The sequence below is a fragment of the Chaetura pelagica genome, unplaced genomic scaffold, assembly GCF_000747805.2.
Source record: "Chaetura pelagica isolate M959 unplaced genomic scaffold, ChaPel_1.0 scaffold3, whole genome shotgun sequence".
Taxonomy (NCBI): domain Eukaryota; kingdom Metazoa; phylum Chordata; class Aves; order Apodiformes; family Apodidae; genus Chaetura; species Chaetura pelagica.
The window spans coordinates 8,822,921-8,840,413 of record NW_009952974.1 but is presented as its reverse complement, the minus strand read 5'-3'; the positions used below and the strand labels follow the sequence as shown (position 1 = coordinate 8,840,413).

The 17,493-nt window shown below is 36.4% G+C and overlaps 1 protein-coding gene across 1 annotated transcript in view; it reads left to right on the top strand.

Moving 5' to 3' along the window:
* The first annotated feature begins 315 nt into the window (after window positions 1-315).
* The window catches only part of KCNH7 (potassium voltage-gated channel, subfamily H (eag-related), member 7), a 210,745-nt gene continuing 193,567 nt past the window's right edge, over window positions 316-17,493 (top strand). The window contains exons 1-2 of the mRNA XM_009996095.1: window positions 316-581; window positions 2,590-2,820. Coding sequence (XP_009994397.1) covers window positions 506-581; window positions 2,590-2,820 — 307 coding nt within the window. The 5' untranslated portion in view covers window positions 316-505. The remainder of the gene's footprint in view (window positions 582-2,589; window positions 2,821-17,493) is intronic.

Here is a 17,493-nt window from a genome sequence, read left to right as displayed (position 1 = left end):
CTTGAGTAATCCGAGCTGCTGCGCGCCGTGGTGAAGCCCGGAGGGGGGGGAACGTCACTCCCTCTGGCAGCGGAGCAACGTTAGTCTTCCAGCCTTCTAACCATCACTACAGCGTCGGAAACTGCCGGGTCACAGCCATTTGCTTTGGAAAATTGGCGGTGTTTGGTGCTAGAGATCGATTACCCTTGTAATCTTTCCCCCCACCTCCGGCTGCTTACCCCACCCCTGCCCGCCCCAGACAATAGCGTCCGAGCTCCTCCAGGAAAAAAAAAAATAGAAAAGAAAGCAAGGAAAGAAAGAAAGAAAAAGAAAGAAACTGAGGGATGGATCTGACTCCAATAGGAAAAGCGTGTATCTAGAAGTGGTGCTAATGGGAAGAGATTTCCGAGCTCCAGAGGACGATGATTTGTCACAAAGGGTAGCTGGCTCGGTGCTTTGGGCTGGAGCCGTGTAGGAGATCCTTGGAGAAGTCATTGTGCACAGAAAACCGAAGACCTGTACAAACATGCCTGTTCGCAGAGGTCATGTGGCACCACAAAATACATTTTTGGGTACAATCATACGAAAATTTGAAGGGCAAAGTAAGTTCTCTCTTTCTATCTATTTTGCTACAGTAGTTTCATTCTGCTTGTGACTAAATGGACAGCAGCTCCAGCCTGTTTTAAGTTTGTAGCTGGGAAGGAAAACCCGCGAGGTAAGGAGGGGATCCCTGGCAAAAGTAACGTTGTTTTTGATCCAGAATACAGATTACCTATTTGAATTACTGGGCTTTTCTCCCCCCTTTCAAGGCATAGTTTTAATTTTTTACTATATCCGTATTGTATTGCTATAGAAGTTGTATCTCTTACCTTCTGAACCGGTGAGATCGCCCTAAAAGCAGAATGTACATCCGTGCTGCCTGTGCAATGTCTAAAAAAATCAGCTAGATTTGTTGTTATTGTTGTTATTGCTGTTATTACATAAACTATCGTTGTATTTTCAAAACAAAGCATAACAGTTAAACTTAGATTTAGAGAAAACATAATATGTAGAGCAGTTATAAAGGGAAAATACTCTCTTACCTTGTTGTCATGACTGTGTTTTAATATAGCTGTCAAATGTTTCTGAAAGCCTAAAATATCTATCAAACCAGTGCAAACGCATCCTCAGGGAGAGTCTCTGAGATATTTTCCAATGCAGCACTTTACTACCTGTCGGGGAGGCTGAAGCTGAAGTGTTTTTCCTGGCCAGAACTCCGGTTTACTGTTAACAGTAAGAAGGAACACTTGATGATTAAAATGAACTTCATTTAGAAACAGTAGTTTTGATGTATGTACATTTATTTAAATATTTTGCATATTTTTAGTTTCGGTCCGGTGCAAACTCCTACAGCTGACTCCAGATTATACACGTCATTATACTTAAGCCCACACTACCAATTCAATATTTAGATTATTTGAGAAAAAAATTAAGACAGCTTCTGTAGTCCTAATTTATCCCAATGCTAAGTCCATGTTGCTACTTGGGAAGTTTTTGTGCAGTAAAGTGTACATATTTTGAAGAGAATAAAGCACTACCTACTAACTAGGCAAGTGATAGTGAAAATTCAGCTTGACTGGAAGACAGTAGAAAAAGCGAGAATGAAACGTACATTTTTGTTTCCAAATAGTTCACTGTGTTCGAAGACAGAATATCTTTTAAAACTTTACTGCTAACTTAGTGCCATGTAAATACTCTTTTATAAAGGAAGGGACCTACTAGTGTGATTAAGTAAGTAGAATTTAATGTTATTAACAGTAAATGTATAAAAGCTGCACATTTACAATTACAACAGGAATAGTGTGTAAGAAGTGGTAAATAGAAGCAAATGCAATAACAGTTGAAAATTTTTGAACCTTTCTGTCAGGTGAGGGTTTAGGAAAGGATGATGGACTGAGGCACAGAACTTCAGCGGAATGTGCAAAATGTTTCCAACATGACAATATTTGGTTTTCATGTATGTTCATGATTTTTTTTATTTCTTTTTTTTTCCCCAAGGAATGTTTTCTTAGATGTGACTTACAAAACAATCACAGAGGAAAAAAATATATCATGTTTGTTTCTGGATAGTTTCATTAAAATACTGATTATAAACTTGCTGTAGTTCACCCTAGTGAAGATCCCTACAGACTAGACTGAGCTGGTTGGACCTTATCCCAGGAACCCATGACTTGGGTAGAGCCCCCTTCCCAAGGTCCCGCTTTCCCCAAAAGAAGCTACTAAATTTTTTGAGGACTTTCCTGGAGTTATGACTGACAGGATGGTGCTCATCACCTGGATTTCAGTGAAGCTAAAAAAAACAACATTTTGAAGTCAAAATGAGTTTTGCAAAAGACTTGCATAATCTGGTTTTATTTCCTCAAAAGACAGCTATCTTCATCTTTAATGTATTCTAAATTTATTGAAGTTTCTTTAAAAGCTATGGATAAAAATGGATACATTAAATGACTGAAATCTCTGCATTTCAGGCATCCCAGTGAAAAGAAGGGGTTTTAGCATCTATCCCTGCGATCGACACTTTATGAAATGTTGAAAGAGTACTAAAAAATGCATCACTTTCTTTTATTGCAGATAAAAAATTCATCATTGCTAATGCTAGAGTGCAGAATTGTGCTATTATCTACTGCAATGATGGGTTCTGTGAGATGACCGGGTTCTCCAGGCCAGATGTCATGCAGAAACCTTGCACCTGCGATTTTCTTCATGGGCCAGAGACCAAAAGACATCACATTGCCCAAATTGCTCAAGCACTGCTGGGGTCAGAGGAGAGGAAAGTAGAAGTCACCTATTATCACAAAGATGGTAAAGTCTGTTTTTCTTTTTAAGACTTTTTGTGTGTTTGGTTACCAGTTGATTGGTAAAAGTATGTGTGATCTGTTGGCCAGACCATTTGCTGGAGTAGTGTTGTAATTTCTCTGAAGTCCTGCCAAGCTGACTTACGTATACCAGTTAGAGAATCTGCCCTGAAAGCAGTGGGTGAGCAGGGTGCATCACTATACACTGACTATAACAGCTGAATGAAGCTACCACTCTGTTTGCAACTGTTGAACAGAAGTAATTTTCTTGGTTGGTTTAAAGCAGGTATGTCTCCTAAAGTAAACAGCCCTCCAACAAAGAACAGGTAACACAAGCATAGAGGGGACCTCCTGTGAATGTTGTTTTTTATGAACTGTTAAGTCTCACAGGACATAGAAACAGTGTATAGTTTCAGGAGGCTTAACTCTGCCTGCCTCACACAATTGGGTTTTAATTTAAATGCAGCATTTTACTGGAAAAAGTACAAGGTTACAAGTAGAAAAAACTGTCCTATCATGAAGAAAGCATTAGATTACAAAGAAAGGGACAAGTCTGTTTCAGAGATAAGATATTTTGAAGTTGGAGTGCATACAGTTGAACCATATATGTGGTCCTAGAATTGTGTTGTCACAGTAAAAATTTGGGGATGGCTAAACTATGAAGAGTTTCCCTATTACTCAGTGAAGACTCAATACATGAAGAACAGTTAAATCTGCTACGCTGATGCTTTTTTCCTATTAAGACCACAAAATGAACAAATTTCTATATTTCTAGATTAACAAATGCATACGCATGAAAGTATTATACCTAATAGTTTTATGTAGGGTTGTTGTTTTTTTTCTAATTACCCAAGGTTATTTACAGAAATACCCATCTTTCAAACTAATCCAAGTAATGGATAAGTGTGGTTTACCTTTTTCTGTCTCCTGCTGTGTACACTCGGGAGAATAAAAATGGAATCATATTCAAATGTTGAGCTTAAATTAGTTCTGGAGAAGTGCCAGCGTGTTGTTTGCATCAATTTAAGAATCGCATGCAACGGATGCTCTTGCATTTTAAAGTCACAGAGTTAAACCCTGTTCTCAATAATTCTGTTGTTATCTCGGAGAGACTTAAGTAATATTATTTTTAGCTTAGGCTGGTATAATTCAGATAGGACTCAGGCCAACCATTCTACCCACGCTACCAATATATAAGCATATTCTTCTTAGCACATTCTCACTAGAGGCCTTTATTCTTAGATCTGGTTCAGTGGTCTGGAGCAGATTTTGGTCAAGATTTGTTGTTGTAGCTGTGCCTTGAATTTCTCAGGAGTCCTGACACCATGTGTCTTTTACACATCTAGCTTCAGCTTGTGTTAACTTGGAGGGTGTTAAAAATCATATTGCAAAAGTAGAATGTCATTGCTAACTTTTCACAGCCATCAGCCTGGAGCACCGTTTTGAGATATTATCATTTAAAAGTGCTTCAGTCTCCCAAGATACCTGGAGGGAGGGAAATGCACTTGACTGAACTACTGCTTATCTGTCTATTACCATAAATATATGTTTTTTCTAAAATGCTGAATTCTGGCATCATGCAACACACCATAATCTGTTTGAGGCAAACTAAAGTAGAATTGTCCATAAAAATTGCCATATCTTTTGTAATTAGTTTTTAATTTTGAAGCATATTATAAATTAGATTTATTAATTATTCAGCATAACTAATATTCTGCATAAGAGTTTTCAGTAACTTCACTTCTGTGAATACTTTCTTTAAATTACTAGTCCATATGTTTGAAGGTTAAGAAATTTTTAAAGCGACAGACAACAGTTTTAGACAAATTTGGGGTTAATTCCGCAGAATTTTACTGGTCAGAATGTGAGTGGGACTTACCATATGCTCTATATGCACTGCTAAATTTAAACAAATATAGGTATATTATTTTGAGTGGTAAAAATAATTTAAAGTATCAAGTAGCTGATTACAGGCAAATAATTGACAAAATGCAAGATAGATCTGACACTCAAATGCATAAATGTCTGACAGCTTGATTATTTATATATATAGACTTTTTAGTTTCATGCCACATAATGTTCAATTTATTTACAAAATTTTTTTAAAGGATGGGAAGTTTATGTGGTATCATAAAACTGAAACTACCTATATGGTGGAGATAATAAATGTCAATAAACATAATCTATAGTTATTCTAAATTACTGAAAATATACAGTTCACTTTTCCTCTTCACTTCTTCACATTTGCAAATTTGTTTTTGCAATATAGAGAGTATTTATACATATACTCTATATAGAGCAAACTGTATGTTATAACAGAATGGTGATTCCTAGCAAGGATTCCTCCATGTTCTGAAGCAAAATGAGTGCAAAGAATTTTCTAAATATCAGAGTCTAGTGACTGGTTAGTGGCTTATTTTGCACTCTGTGCTGTGCACAAATATGAGAATATTTCAGGAGGTCAATTGCAGCACAGTTAGAAATGTATCTTTCACCATGTAAGTAACCTGAATTACTTCAATGAACTACCCACTGCTTGAAAGCTTGATTTGAGATTATTTTTCATAGCCACTCCTTGTATAATATTTAACATAATACTAAGCATATGGAGGAGGAAGACAGCTCATGAAGGTGTGAATCACTTGAGGTTTCACCAACAGGAGTTTCTGAAGACCATATTACACAGTCCTGAATAAATGCCCAGTGAATTGCAAATAAAGCCTTATTCAACATCACACTATCACTTACTCTACATAAGCCACTGATTATATTGACAATTATTTTTATATGTCTAAGTAAAGCAAATGTCAGTGGGATCATATGCCCCTCACTTATAAAGCTAATCTGTAATCAGAAGTCCAGCAATGCAGATATCAGAATCACTCTATAACTTTTTCTTTTTCATTCTAAATACCATCTCACATAGTTTTAAAATGTCACAGCTTTAAAGTTCAACTTAAAAGGAAATTCTTGCACTAGAATAATGGTATTGTGTACTTACTAGGAATTAGGATTCTGATGTTCTCTACGGGTCTATAGTCCTCTTTTATAGATGAAAGTGCAAGATTTGTAAAGACCTTGGTGATACCAGACTGAACGCTGCTGTTTGTTCACTGCTGCAATCTTTAGGCTGTATCACAGGTTTAAAGAAGAGGAGACAGAAAAATGCAAAAAAATTTGTAGCAGGTTGATTTTCAGAAAATGGTAGTTGCTTGAATCTACACTGCCTTAAACACAGAGAGAAGATGCAGTGATCAAAAGAGAAAGCAGGTTCAATGTATTGGGTTTTATAAAAGCATTACCTAGACTGGACATGTTTCCCTTTCCACTGTGCAGTGTGTGGAGGTGCAGATGAGAGGGGGGGAATACTTGTGATAATTTCATGTAGTTGTTCGGATGGCATGGAACTTCACAAAAGTTTTTGACATTTGCAGCTAAAAGCCTTATTAGCTCTGCTTGCAGGATTAGTATCAGAATAAGATAATATAGCCTATACTCTCCTTTCCTTTTAGAAGGGTATACACAATCCAGGCAAAGTTCTAGTCCTCTGTTCTGTTAGAATAGTGCCATGTTAGGTGATTACATAGTTATTAAAAAATTATTACTTAGAAAAATGGTTAATGGGAACACCAAAACTAAGGGTCCAAATGTATAGGTTCTCATCACACAAGAAGCTCCAAAGCCATCAGTGGATGTACTCACAGGATTAAAGAGTCCGTAAATTTATTTTTTACTGTAAAATTCCCTTTTAAAAAAGAACAATAGATAAATACAGACAAATCAAAGAACCATTATTTTGAAACAGTTAACAGGTTTTTTTTTTTAAAGTGTTGCCCGTCAGACATTAACATCTGTTTAATTAAAAAATATATATATTCTGATGTCAAAATAACAGTGTAGGATATTCCTCACTCTCTCACAATTTCATTTTCACAAGTCATATGGCTATATGATCTGTACTATAGTTGAAGGTAAGATATTGTTTATATAGAGAGTAAATTCTTATTTTAATAAAGTTATTTGTATTAAAATGTTTGACAGCTCTTCTTTTGAGGACTCCATTTTGCAGTTTAAGTCATTATTGCATAAATCATTCTTGACAGCTGTAAAATATTGCTTGAGGTGGTAAAGCTGAAAAGCTTTTGACATAAAAAGTGTAATTATTTTGGGATTGAGAATGGATATATGATAATCAGAAAGGATTGTATCACACTTAATATTTTTTACTTCTTATTCTGCACTTTGTGGACAACAGTGGGCTATATCTAAGGACAGTATACCTGTTAAAGGGAGGTAAGATCATTTAAGCTTACTCTATACTCATCAGATATCCTAGCAATAAGAAGCACTACAGACAAGTATAGGTTAGAGCAAAGATTAAGCTATTATTTGCAAAGTGTTTACAAATCTCAAATTACTTGCTACTTACAGTTTGAGTAATGTAATTTGCTACACTTGGCTGCAAATTAAACCTATTTGTATTTTCAAAAGAGAGTAAGATTCCAAACTAATATTTTAAGGCCTTTTGAGCTCTTTTTTGAAGATAAGAAAGGAAATAAATGTATAAACAGCCTGACAAAATAAACTGAAAGTGGTATTAGGTGTTCTTAAATAGAAAGATCAGTACTTCATTTAGAAGGGAATAATCTAGACTTCAGATAGCATAAGTGTTTTATCACCTGTTTTTTTTCTATAAATACTGTGAACATAAAAATCAATTTAAAATACAACTGAAAAGAAAGACCCTGGCCTGAATGTCAAGTCCCCATAGATTAGCTCTAACATAAGGGTCAGCAAATTCAGTTTTGACTGTAGATTCAATGCCTTAACCAGAGCTGATGAGAAAAGTCAGTTAATAAAGTCACTAATACCCTGCTGCTCTAGGAGTTGGTTTAAGAAATACTATCTGACTGCATTTTGTTAAAGAAAGTGTTACGCCTGACAAAAAGCTGTCCAAAAACCCTGTCTTAATGCAAGGTGTTGTTTTGGTTTTTGTTGTTGTTTGTTTTTTTTCAAATATCCTTAAAAAAAACCCTTGGATCAAATCTGGAGTGTTACTGAAAGTGTTGAACTGTTAGAAATGTATGGCCTCTTCCTATGTCTGTAGTGTAATGTTTCTATCTTAGGTTTTAATACTTGTCTTAAGAGACAAGACTGTCCTTTGTCCTTTTCAGTACTTCTGGCTTTGCAGCAGGGACCCCATCAGCAGCAAGCAGATACCAAACAATCGGAAGATCTCATTTAGCCATCCCCATTCAGTTGTGGTTCCTGTGCCTGCTCAGAACTGGGGGTCACTTCTTACTCATATTTCACACAGCATACCTAATGATCATGATAATGCAGCTCTCAGATATACTAAGTAGGTTTATTTATGGGCCAATTATAACTATATTTTTCAATTCCTTGGCTTTCCAATATATTCTTTTTACTTCTCAGGCTAAGATGAATTTATTTCCAATAACAAGGTTGCTTTTATAAAAGATTATTTTTTTCCCATTCATGTATTCCTGCTAATGAGAGACAGTATCTGAATAAAAAGGAACAAAAATTAAATTGCCTTTAAAATTATTTTCTTTGTCAGTGTTTAGGGTCAGAAGGTATGATTAGATACATCTAATTTGAACAAATAATGAGGAATAACTGCTGTTATTCTACCAACTGCATCTTTAAAAGAAAGGAAAATCTTACTCAGTTTGGAAAAATACCATCTGACAGTTTTAAGTTCTTCCATGGCACAAATAAAAAACCTTCAGGCTAGTGGATCAGGAGGAGTCTTTCATTTCAGTACAGTGTCCAGAAGGAACTCTTCTGCCACTGGACTTCCATAGAATAGTTTTACAGCAGGATTCAGAAAGTCACAGGGTCAACTTACACTAATCAAGGGACCCAAATTCCCTTTGCTACAGCTACATAGAATCAGTAATTGCTGACTTTGTAAATTAGGGTCCCACAGTGGTAAGAAAGGTGTCACTTTCTGCAGTCAAAAGGCACTGGAAGGTTACAATATAATACACACACTCAAAATTACAGTTTTTCTAAGCTGTTTAGAATTCTAATATCCTATGAAGAAGAGTTTTGCCTTTTAATTATGCATTGCCTGATGAAGCTTTTTACCTGCTTTCAACATGCTCCTTTAAGTTTTAGTGAAAGCTATTTTGGTTTTGGGTTATGAAACCAAAAGAACAGAAGCTGTTGGTCTATCTTTTTTTTGTGCGGTTTCACATTATTTTATTGTGTCCTCTTTCAGTCTTCAGTGTGCATCCTTTCTAATGTTACATCCTGATAAAAGAGTAATTCTGTACTCCTAATTTGCATTATCAATTGGTTCTTTCTCTTCTCCACCAAATTGGCCCATATATCAAAAAGAGATGCAGAAAAAACATACCTTGCAATAGACATGGGGGAGGAGCAGCTGCTTTTACAATAGCAGCCTTGTGCATATTTGGGATTGTACAAGCTGCAGAACAGTACACTTTGAATAGTAAAGATGTTGACATTGGTGCTGTTCTCTCTGATGTCAAGCAATGAAAAGATAGTAGTGATGTGGATTAGATTTTATGTCAGTGATTCAAAGTCTAGTTTTAAAGTGTTCCCTACATATTTGACTTTGTGTGTGACTCAGCTTATATGTTATACAGTCCATATTCTTCTCAGCTTCCCAGCTAAGTATGAAAAAAGCTTAAGCAGTATAGGATTCAGAGTAGCAAGACTAAGCTGACTATGGAAATTTCTAACTCCCTCTGGAAACTGCATATCTCAAAAGCAATCAGAACTGTAGCTGTGAACCTAGATCTAGGCAGAGCAGATGCATGACAATGACAGTGGGATAATGTAGCTCTATAGTTACAGCTGCTTTCACACTTCTGAAAGTTCACATCTCTGAGCTGAGAAGAAATGATATAATACTTTTGTAGAGTTTGAACTTTTTAGATTAGTATACTGGTTTTATTTCAAGGAAATAATATGCATGTTTGAATTATTTCTTAAAAATTAGATCAAAATTTCATTTGGAAAGCAGAATTACAGCCGTAACTAGTCACGAAACACTTTCCAGCATTTCCATAGATACCCCATTTCAAGCTCCCTCGCCAAATTTCTGGTATAATATAGCCTTTGCATTTCTATTTTTCTTAATTCTTTAATTCTGTAATCACAGTGAAATTTCAGCAGTAAAGATCACCACAAAGGATACCAAAGTTCAGTTTGAAAAAAAGTCAAAGTAAAAGGTATAAAGAGGAGGTACAGTTGTCTATTTCTGTTTCATTAACCAGACCCTAGGTATAGATCTCATTGTACCTAATTTTGATAATGCCCCTAATAATAGCACTGAAGTGTTATCCACAAAAAGAATATATTCCAGCTTCATTGTTAACAAAAAGCCATCATATCATTATAACCTGAAGATGGTGTTTAAATGTCAACATTATGAACTATTTCATTGCTGATAGTTGAGTGCAAATGACCAAAAGAAAGCTTAGGCCAGAATTCACAGCTGCTTTCAGTACTTCCCTACCTATTGAAATTTCTTGCTTTCCTGTCCTTGTTCCTTCATAGTCAATAAAGCCAATTGACCACAGTCAATAAAAATCCTTTCTTTTACATTTTGTCATGACATCATTTAAATCCCTGATTTGCCATACAAGATTGCAATGAGAACCAGAAAGTCTTGCCTAAATAGTCAGTTGTGTTCAGAGAAACACTACAAGAGTTTACTTCAAATACCAGGAAATTAGGATTTATCACAATACCCAAATAAACTGATCCTTGACAGTATCAACTTATGAAGTGTTGGCCTCTTTAGAGCAAATGCATAGGGCTATATAATAATTGAATGTTTCTGCTCCCAGAAACACTCCTAAAGGCCTTAGAGGAAAATACTAATACCCACACATACAGAACTCGGCTTTTGCAGCCACAATTCAGGTGTCACAGAATTAAACTGAAAAGTCTAATTTTTCCAACACTAAAAATCCTGATCTTTAGGTATTAGAGCACTTCTGGTAGAGACATATGCCATTGCTAACTAGTATTTGCTGCATCTGAGCTACTATGTACAAAGACAACAAGTTATGAAAGACAGATGCAAAACAGATGAAAGAGGCAAAACCTTTCTCCATTTTAATCCACAGGGTAGAGAGGAAGAGATGACTTCAGAACAAGGACATATATATTAGAGTTTTTGCCTTTGTCTTATACCTAGACTGCTTGAAAAGCAGTTAATCATCATGCAAATGCATTTCATTACAAACACATGTTCTAAAGCCCTTATTCCCAGCTGTTCTCAGACTTTGGAGTCTGTGCCCTTTTGAGGTTATTTATTTTTTTAGAGCATTCTCTGCTGATTTTCATTCAAATCAATGCAAGTGTATCTCTGGAAATAGCTTGCAAATTTCCTCCATTCAAAACTCATTTGTGCCAATCTATTTTACTCCTTACTCTCTGGAAAAAAATGCCAGATAATCTCATTAGTATTTTGCCTGTTTATGGCTGTTGTACAAGAAATCATTCCTTTTTATACTTTCCAAAGAACATGAAACTCAATGGTCATAAATCCTATTGCCGTGGTATTTAAGGTAAAATACTGTTGCAATCCTGTCTGCTAGCTTGAAAAATGGCTTTCAATTCGCAAAGGAGAAAAAAAGAAAACCTGAAGTCCATGTAATTTTAAATAATGATGATAAAGGAAAATGTGTTTCTTTTATCCATCAGAAGTGCCAGCATTGTTTTTGCATGATAAATATACCAGGAATTAATTTAACACCTATGTCCATCCAACAAAAATTACTTCCCAAAAGGACTGTTTCTGCAGTCATGGACAACATACCATATTATCTGAGAGAATAACAGCCTTGAAGTACAAAACCAGATAACCATATATCAATATTGGAGCCTTCTCTGTGGAATAACGGAACAGCTCACGAAGGGATGTGAATGGTCCACATTTCTGATCATCCTTAGTGCTTCTGTAATTTATATTGATTGTTTATGGCAATAAGAATATGAAGTGGCACAGAAGTGGCTTTAGTGTTACACCCAGAGTCTCAAAGAAAAAAAATTCAGAAGGATAAAGCAGAGTTTGAATACTTTTTGTGAGTGACCACAAAATTGTATTAAGACATAATTTCTCTTTATCCTAAAACTCATGTCAGGAATAGAACTGGGGTCTAAGGATCTGCTCCCAAATGCTTAGAAAGTTACTTAAAAACTACTAACTGCAGCTGCAAGCAGAGTTCATGCCTGGTACGTGTGAAGTTTGTTGATCACACGGTAGGTGCGAGTGGCACCCCCTTCCCTGGTTACTGCTTATTGAATGAGGGAGAATGAGGAAGGAGTACATGGTCTGCAGACAACAGTTCTTCCTAGCAGACATGTATGCAATTCTGTTTTATAAGAACAGCTACACAAACCAAGAATATTACATCTGAGGGAGCTTTTCAGACCATGCAGCTCTATTTACATTCATTTCTGGATGTCTTTTGAACTCATTTATAAAAAAGCAGATCCTGCAGAAGCAGAATTGACAATAGTGTCACTGTCTGTGCAGAACTCGACATATGCAAAACATAATTATTAGCCAGATAAATACATTTTCTGTGGCTGCTTGTATTTCAATCATGATTTCCCTCACATTTGAATGTGCAAGAGCACTTTTCAGTGCTTCACGGGGACTGAATTAATTGTTTCCCTTTCAAGTAATCTTAATCCTTTTTATTTTCACCTTGGGATCTTTTTCCCATAAACAAAAGAAGCTGTGAATAAAGTACTGTATTTCCGCTTTCTGAGGAATTTAAGAAAATAAATCAACTGGTTTTTGAAACAATGGAGAAAAAATGCTATATGTTTAATCTTGATTGCTACAAATTTTTTTGCCCCTTAGGGTCCACAGGCAGTAAAATATCAGACATAATGAAAGTGTGATAGTTATGAAGATCACACTGAGGTTCTGTAATTCCAAGGGAAATGACTGATCCAAACTGGAATCATAGAATACAAACTGATATTCTCTATGTATTTCACAACATTTTTAGTAATAAAACATTATTCTTACTCAAGACATTCAATCACAGGAAGTCTGAAACAAAAAATTAAAGTGACTCCTAATGAGCTGATTGGCAGTGAGACTCTTACCTTGAAAGACAGATTATTCTTGAAAAGCTCACACTTCCAAACAATCATTCTCTACCGTATTTTTGCACTATCTTCCTCTGTTTTCTAAGACAGAACACCTTGTAATACTTCCCAGTATAGACAAGAGTATTATATATATATTTAAATAAATGCCACAAAAAACCCCGACCCCAATATGACCAAGTCCAAGAAACAGACAACAGAGTGGGAATATGAAATTATATTCAACAGGGAATAGTTCTGTAAAGCAATCTTTAATAGGAGTTGCACTGAATAGGTATTTTTCTGAAATTAGTATCTCAGCCATAGGCCGGTTTGGAGAAAAGAGACACCCAAGGATGATGTAGTTATGTACATGTTTCTGTCCTGTCTGCAATAAGGTATAATTTCTAGAGAATCTGCTGTTTCGGAGGATACACTCTGTAGTTAGCCTGGAGTTAGAGACAGATGGGGTTCTTCTGAAAAGCTGAAGGGGCCAGACTGGTTTCTTCTCTTGCCACAGGGTTTAAGAATGTTAAGGTGAAATCAAGTCTTGTTCATCTTTTTTCCATGTATGCCCTGTATCAACTTAACCCTTCAGGGTTTCTAAATTTGATACATAAAATAGAACTGCCAAATAAATGACAAAGAAAAAAAATATATATAGGAGGTGTGGATAAGAAATTTGAGTGGCTGCTAAGCTCACACTTTTTTCAAACAGAAAAAAACCTTATCATTTGCAAGTCTCACATTGGATTTTATTGTGATAGTTGTAGCACTTATTCAATAGAAGCATGAATCAGTCATACAGAGCCTGTGCATCATTGTGCATACAGATGCCTGTGCATCAAATAGATACTTTAAAAGAAAGTAAAACTATATCTCATTTGAGCATTATTTGTCTTTAACAGGTGCTGCATGTATCATATAAAGAATAAAGCTTTATTTCCTACACAAAACAAAAACCTCCCACTCTCCAAACAATTAAGTAACTGAAATTTCATCAGTCTCTAGTTTGATTCAGCTTTTTAGGTGTGTATAATCAAGTCTGTTTTCCATAATACTGGATACTTGTGAGAGTTATACAAACTTACCAATGGGAAAATGGACATTTCTGCAGGATACAGTACATCTGTTCAGATTCAACTAGCTCATCTCTAAACTTGATATATTAACCAGGGATATTATCATAATGTAGTTTAGATTGTAACTTTTTCCTCTATTGAATTTCACCCTCTGTTCGTATCTTGTTTTTTTAGAAACTGGCACAATCTGTACAACAAGTAATGCATTGTTTCACATGGAAATCTTTAAATAGCAGTCACTCAGGCTTGTTTGCTTTCAGAGTGTTCTGTTAGCATGGCACATATTCTAACTAATATATAACATTTTACTATTTCAGTGTAGGAAAAAAGCCCTTTTGTTAGATTGGTCTTTTATAGCCATCATATTTTCAAAGATTCAAGAAGGATTTAGGTCAGAAGGAGACTCAGATTGTCCAGTCCGATCTCCAACTGAAAGCAGAAGCAACACAGAATTCAGACTAGGTTGCTTAGGGCTTAGTCCAGGGGGGTGCCAGTATGGAGACCACACAGGCTCTCAGGGCAACCTGTTTCAGTGCTGAGTTGCTCTCATTATACCTTTCAATAAGGTATAATACCCTTCTATCATATTAGGGTATTTAAAGCATTGTCTATCATCCTCCTGCCATGCACCTCAGTAAAGAACCTGTCTACATCTCCTGGTAATTTCCTCGTACTGGCTGAAAGGCTGTTATTACATCCCTCCAAGCTGTCTCTTCTCTAGGCTCTGGGCCAAGGCCAGTTTCCCCAGCCTCTCCTCACAGGAGATATCCATCTGCTGGTCTCACTCGTTTATCAACATCTCTCTTGGACTAGGGGTCCAAAACTGGAAGTACTATTCCAGATATGACCTAATGAGCACTGAGGAAAGGGGAAGTATCACTTTCCTTAGTTTACTGGCTATGCTCCTGATGATACAGCTCCGTATACTTTATCCTGGACACATCTGGACTCAAATTTCTCAAGAGATCTCTGACTCAATCCTCTTCCTCTACATTGAACCCTGTCTCAATATTCAAATGTCTCCCAGATTGAGGCAGTGAATGTATAGAGTACTTCAGCTTTATCAGCATCCACTGACACTAAATCACCCTCCCCACTCAGCAGCAGGCTCACATTATACTTGTCTATTCTTTTACTGCTAACATAGCTAGCAACAGAAGCTCTTCTTGCCCTTGATATCCCTAAAGTTTCAAGTCTAGCTCAGCTTTTCCCTTCCCAAGACCATTCCAGCATTCCTGGGCAGTGCTGTGTTCCTCCTCAGTAGCCTGCCCTCCCTCCCACATCCTTTATGTCGTTCTTGTTTTTTTTTCACTGGAGCTCAGTCGTGAGTTCCCCTGCTGAGCCAGCTGGTATTCTGAAATGTCTACTCGCTTTCTTTGAGTATTTGGATGAACTGCTATAGTGCTTGAGGGAAGGTGTTTGAGCTATACCCTCTCACGAGTTGGAAGAACTGATGAGTTAGTTGCCATTTTTTTAATATTTAATTTTTTAAAAAATCAGTAGCTTGTATGTAGGTACTTTACAAATCTTGTATAATACTAATTTGCATTATCTACTACTTCTATGGATGCCTCTTACTTGAATGTTAAATGTCACGTCAAGTTTTATACATGAAATTTTACATGACTTAGGTACACTTAGACATGCAATAGGAAATCCTGTTTACATTGTATGTTAAAGATGGTTGAAATTGCAACCTAAATATTGTTTGCCAGAAAGTATTTTCCAAACATTACTAATGTGCGGCATGGTAGAAATTCCACGTTGCTGCCCATTTTATAACGAGGAACTATATGCTCAGTGTTACTTTATATTGGAGGTCGATCTGCCTGGCCTGTTAGGCATCTGCCCAGTGTTCTTTGGGAGATTTTTTTATACCAACATGTGTTTAAGTTAAGAAGAAAACAAATATCCTAATGCTTATTTTGCCATGGATTACAGTCATCTGAACAGCTTAATGCTAAAGATAATCACAGTGGAGGTCCTGTTGTAAGTTTTAGAAGCAGCTAATCAATTGTTTTATACTGGGATATAAATGCCACTGTCACTGGTAAATAAATGCAGCTGCCATTGGCAAACAACTAGGGCGTCCCTGGCATATGTTATTCAGCACTTCATTCCCATCATTAAAGATGTGCAGAAATATTTTTCACATCGTGTGGAATTCTTGTAGTAGCTTTCAATGTTGAGGTAACCTCCTTGAAACACTGTTTCATCTCAGAAGAAAAAGTTTGTTGCTAACATTACCTTATGTAGGTCATGGCAAAAGACAGCAGTTTCTTCTCCGTTTATCTTCTTCCACTTTTTATTTCATATTTTCTTTGAGAAAGTATAGATACAGTGATTTGTCCTATGCTTTTTCTTCCAGGTAAGTGACTAGGGGAGATAGAAATTTGCTATTTCCTTCAAGGGTTAATATTGCCCTTTTCCTTTAGGCCAATGCCTTCTACCCTTCCCTTACCCATCAAACAACATAAGCAATATCACACTGTGCTAACCAGGTCCTGACAAGAGCTCATCACGTCTGGCTACCAGCAGGGATTGCACTCAGCACCCTGCTGGAGCTGGCCATGGGGCAGAGAATCAGGAATCCTGCAGCTTTCGTGGTACTGCAGTGAGAGCACATCCCTGCTTTTAAGCAGTGCCCCTTCAAATACCCATCATTTAGGGGTGTGATTACATCTGAGGGTGTTGAAAAAGATAACTGAGAAATTATCTCTGGTTTAAGTCACCTCTGCTGGGCAGTCTGTCAGACTATTCAGATAGTATCATAGAAGGACTGGAAAATACCTTTAAGATCATCAAGTCCTACCATTAACCCTACTCTGCCAATCCCAGCACTAAGCCGTATCCCCAAGCACGACATCTAGACAACTGGATCTGTAGCCCATTCTGTGTTATCTTTAAGTTCTTTATATATAGACAAGGACCATTAAACAAACACAATGTGGCAATTAAATTAGTATTATTAATGGTGAGTTCAAGTGCTGTTTGAAGGTGCTGATAATCTTCATTAAATATACTTCCACTGACTAAAGTAGCATGGAAAATACTTTTTTAATTTTAATACTAAACTATTTTTTCTCCATACTGTTTGCATATTTGACACTTACAAATCTGTTTGTTTCATGCTGGATTTTATTTTTAACTATCCTAATGTGATGTTAAAAAGTTCATAGATAAAACCTTCTTTAAGGAGTGCATAAAAGAAACTTCCACTCTCTTCCCATGTGACAAATACAAGTACCTCGGGGGTACAACAGCAGTTCCTGGTGTTACATTACCAATGCTTGTTGCCCTACAATCAATTGATTTGATGACACAGAAGAGAACATACCTAGCATATGCATTGCAATCCAGTATTATGTAAGGATTTCTGATTTGGTAATTTTGTTGTGGTTTTTATCCCAACTCAGATGCAAAGCCATTCCTACTTCTACAGTAGTCAACAAGAGATTCACACATCAATAGTGTATATTGACAGTCAT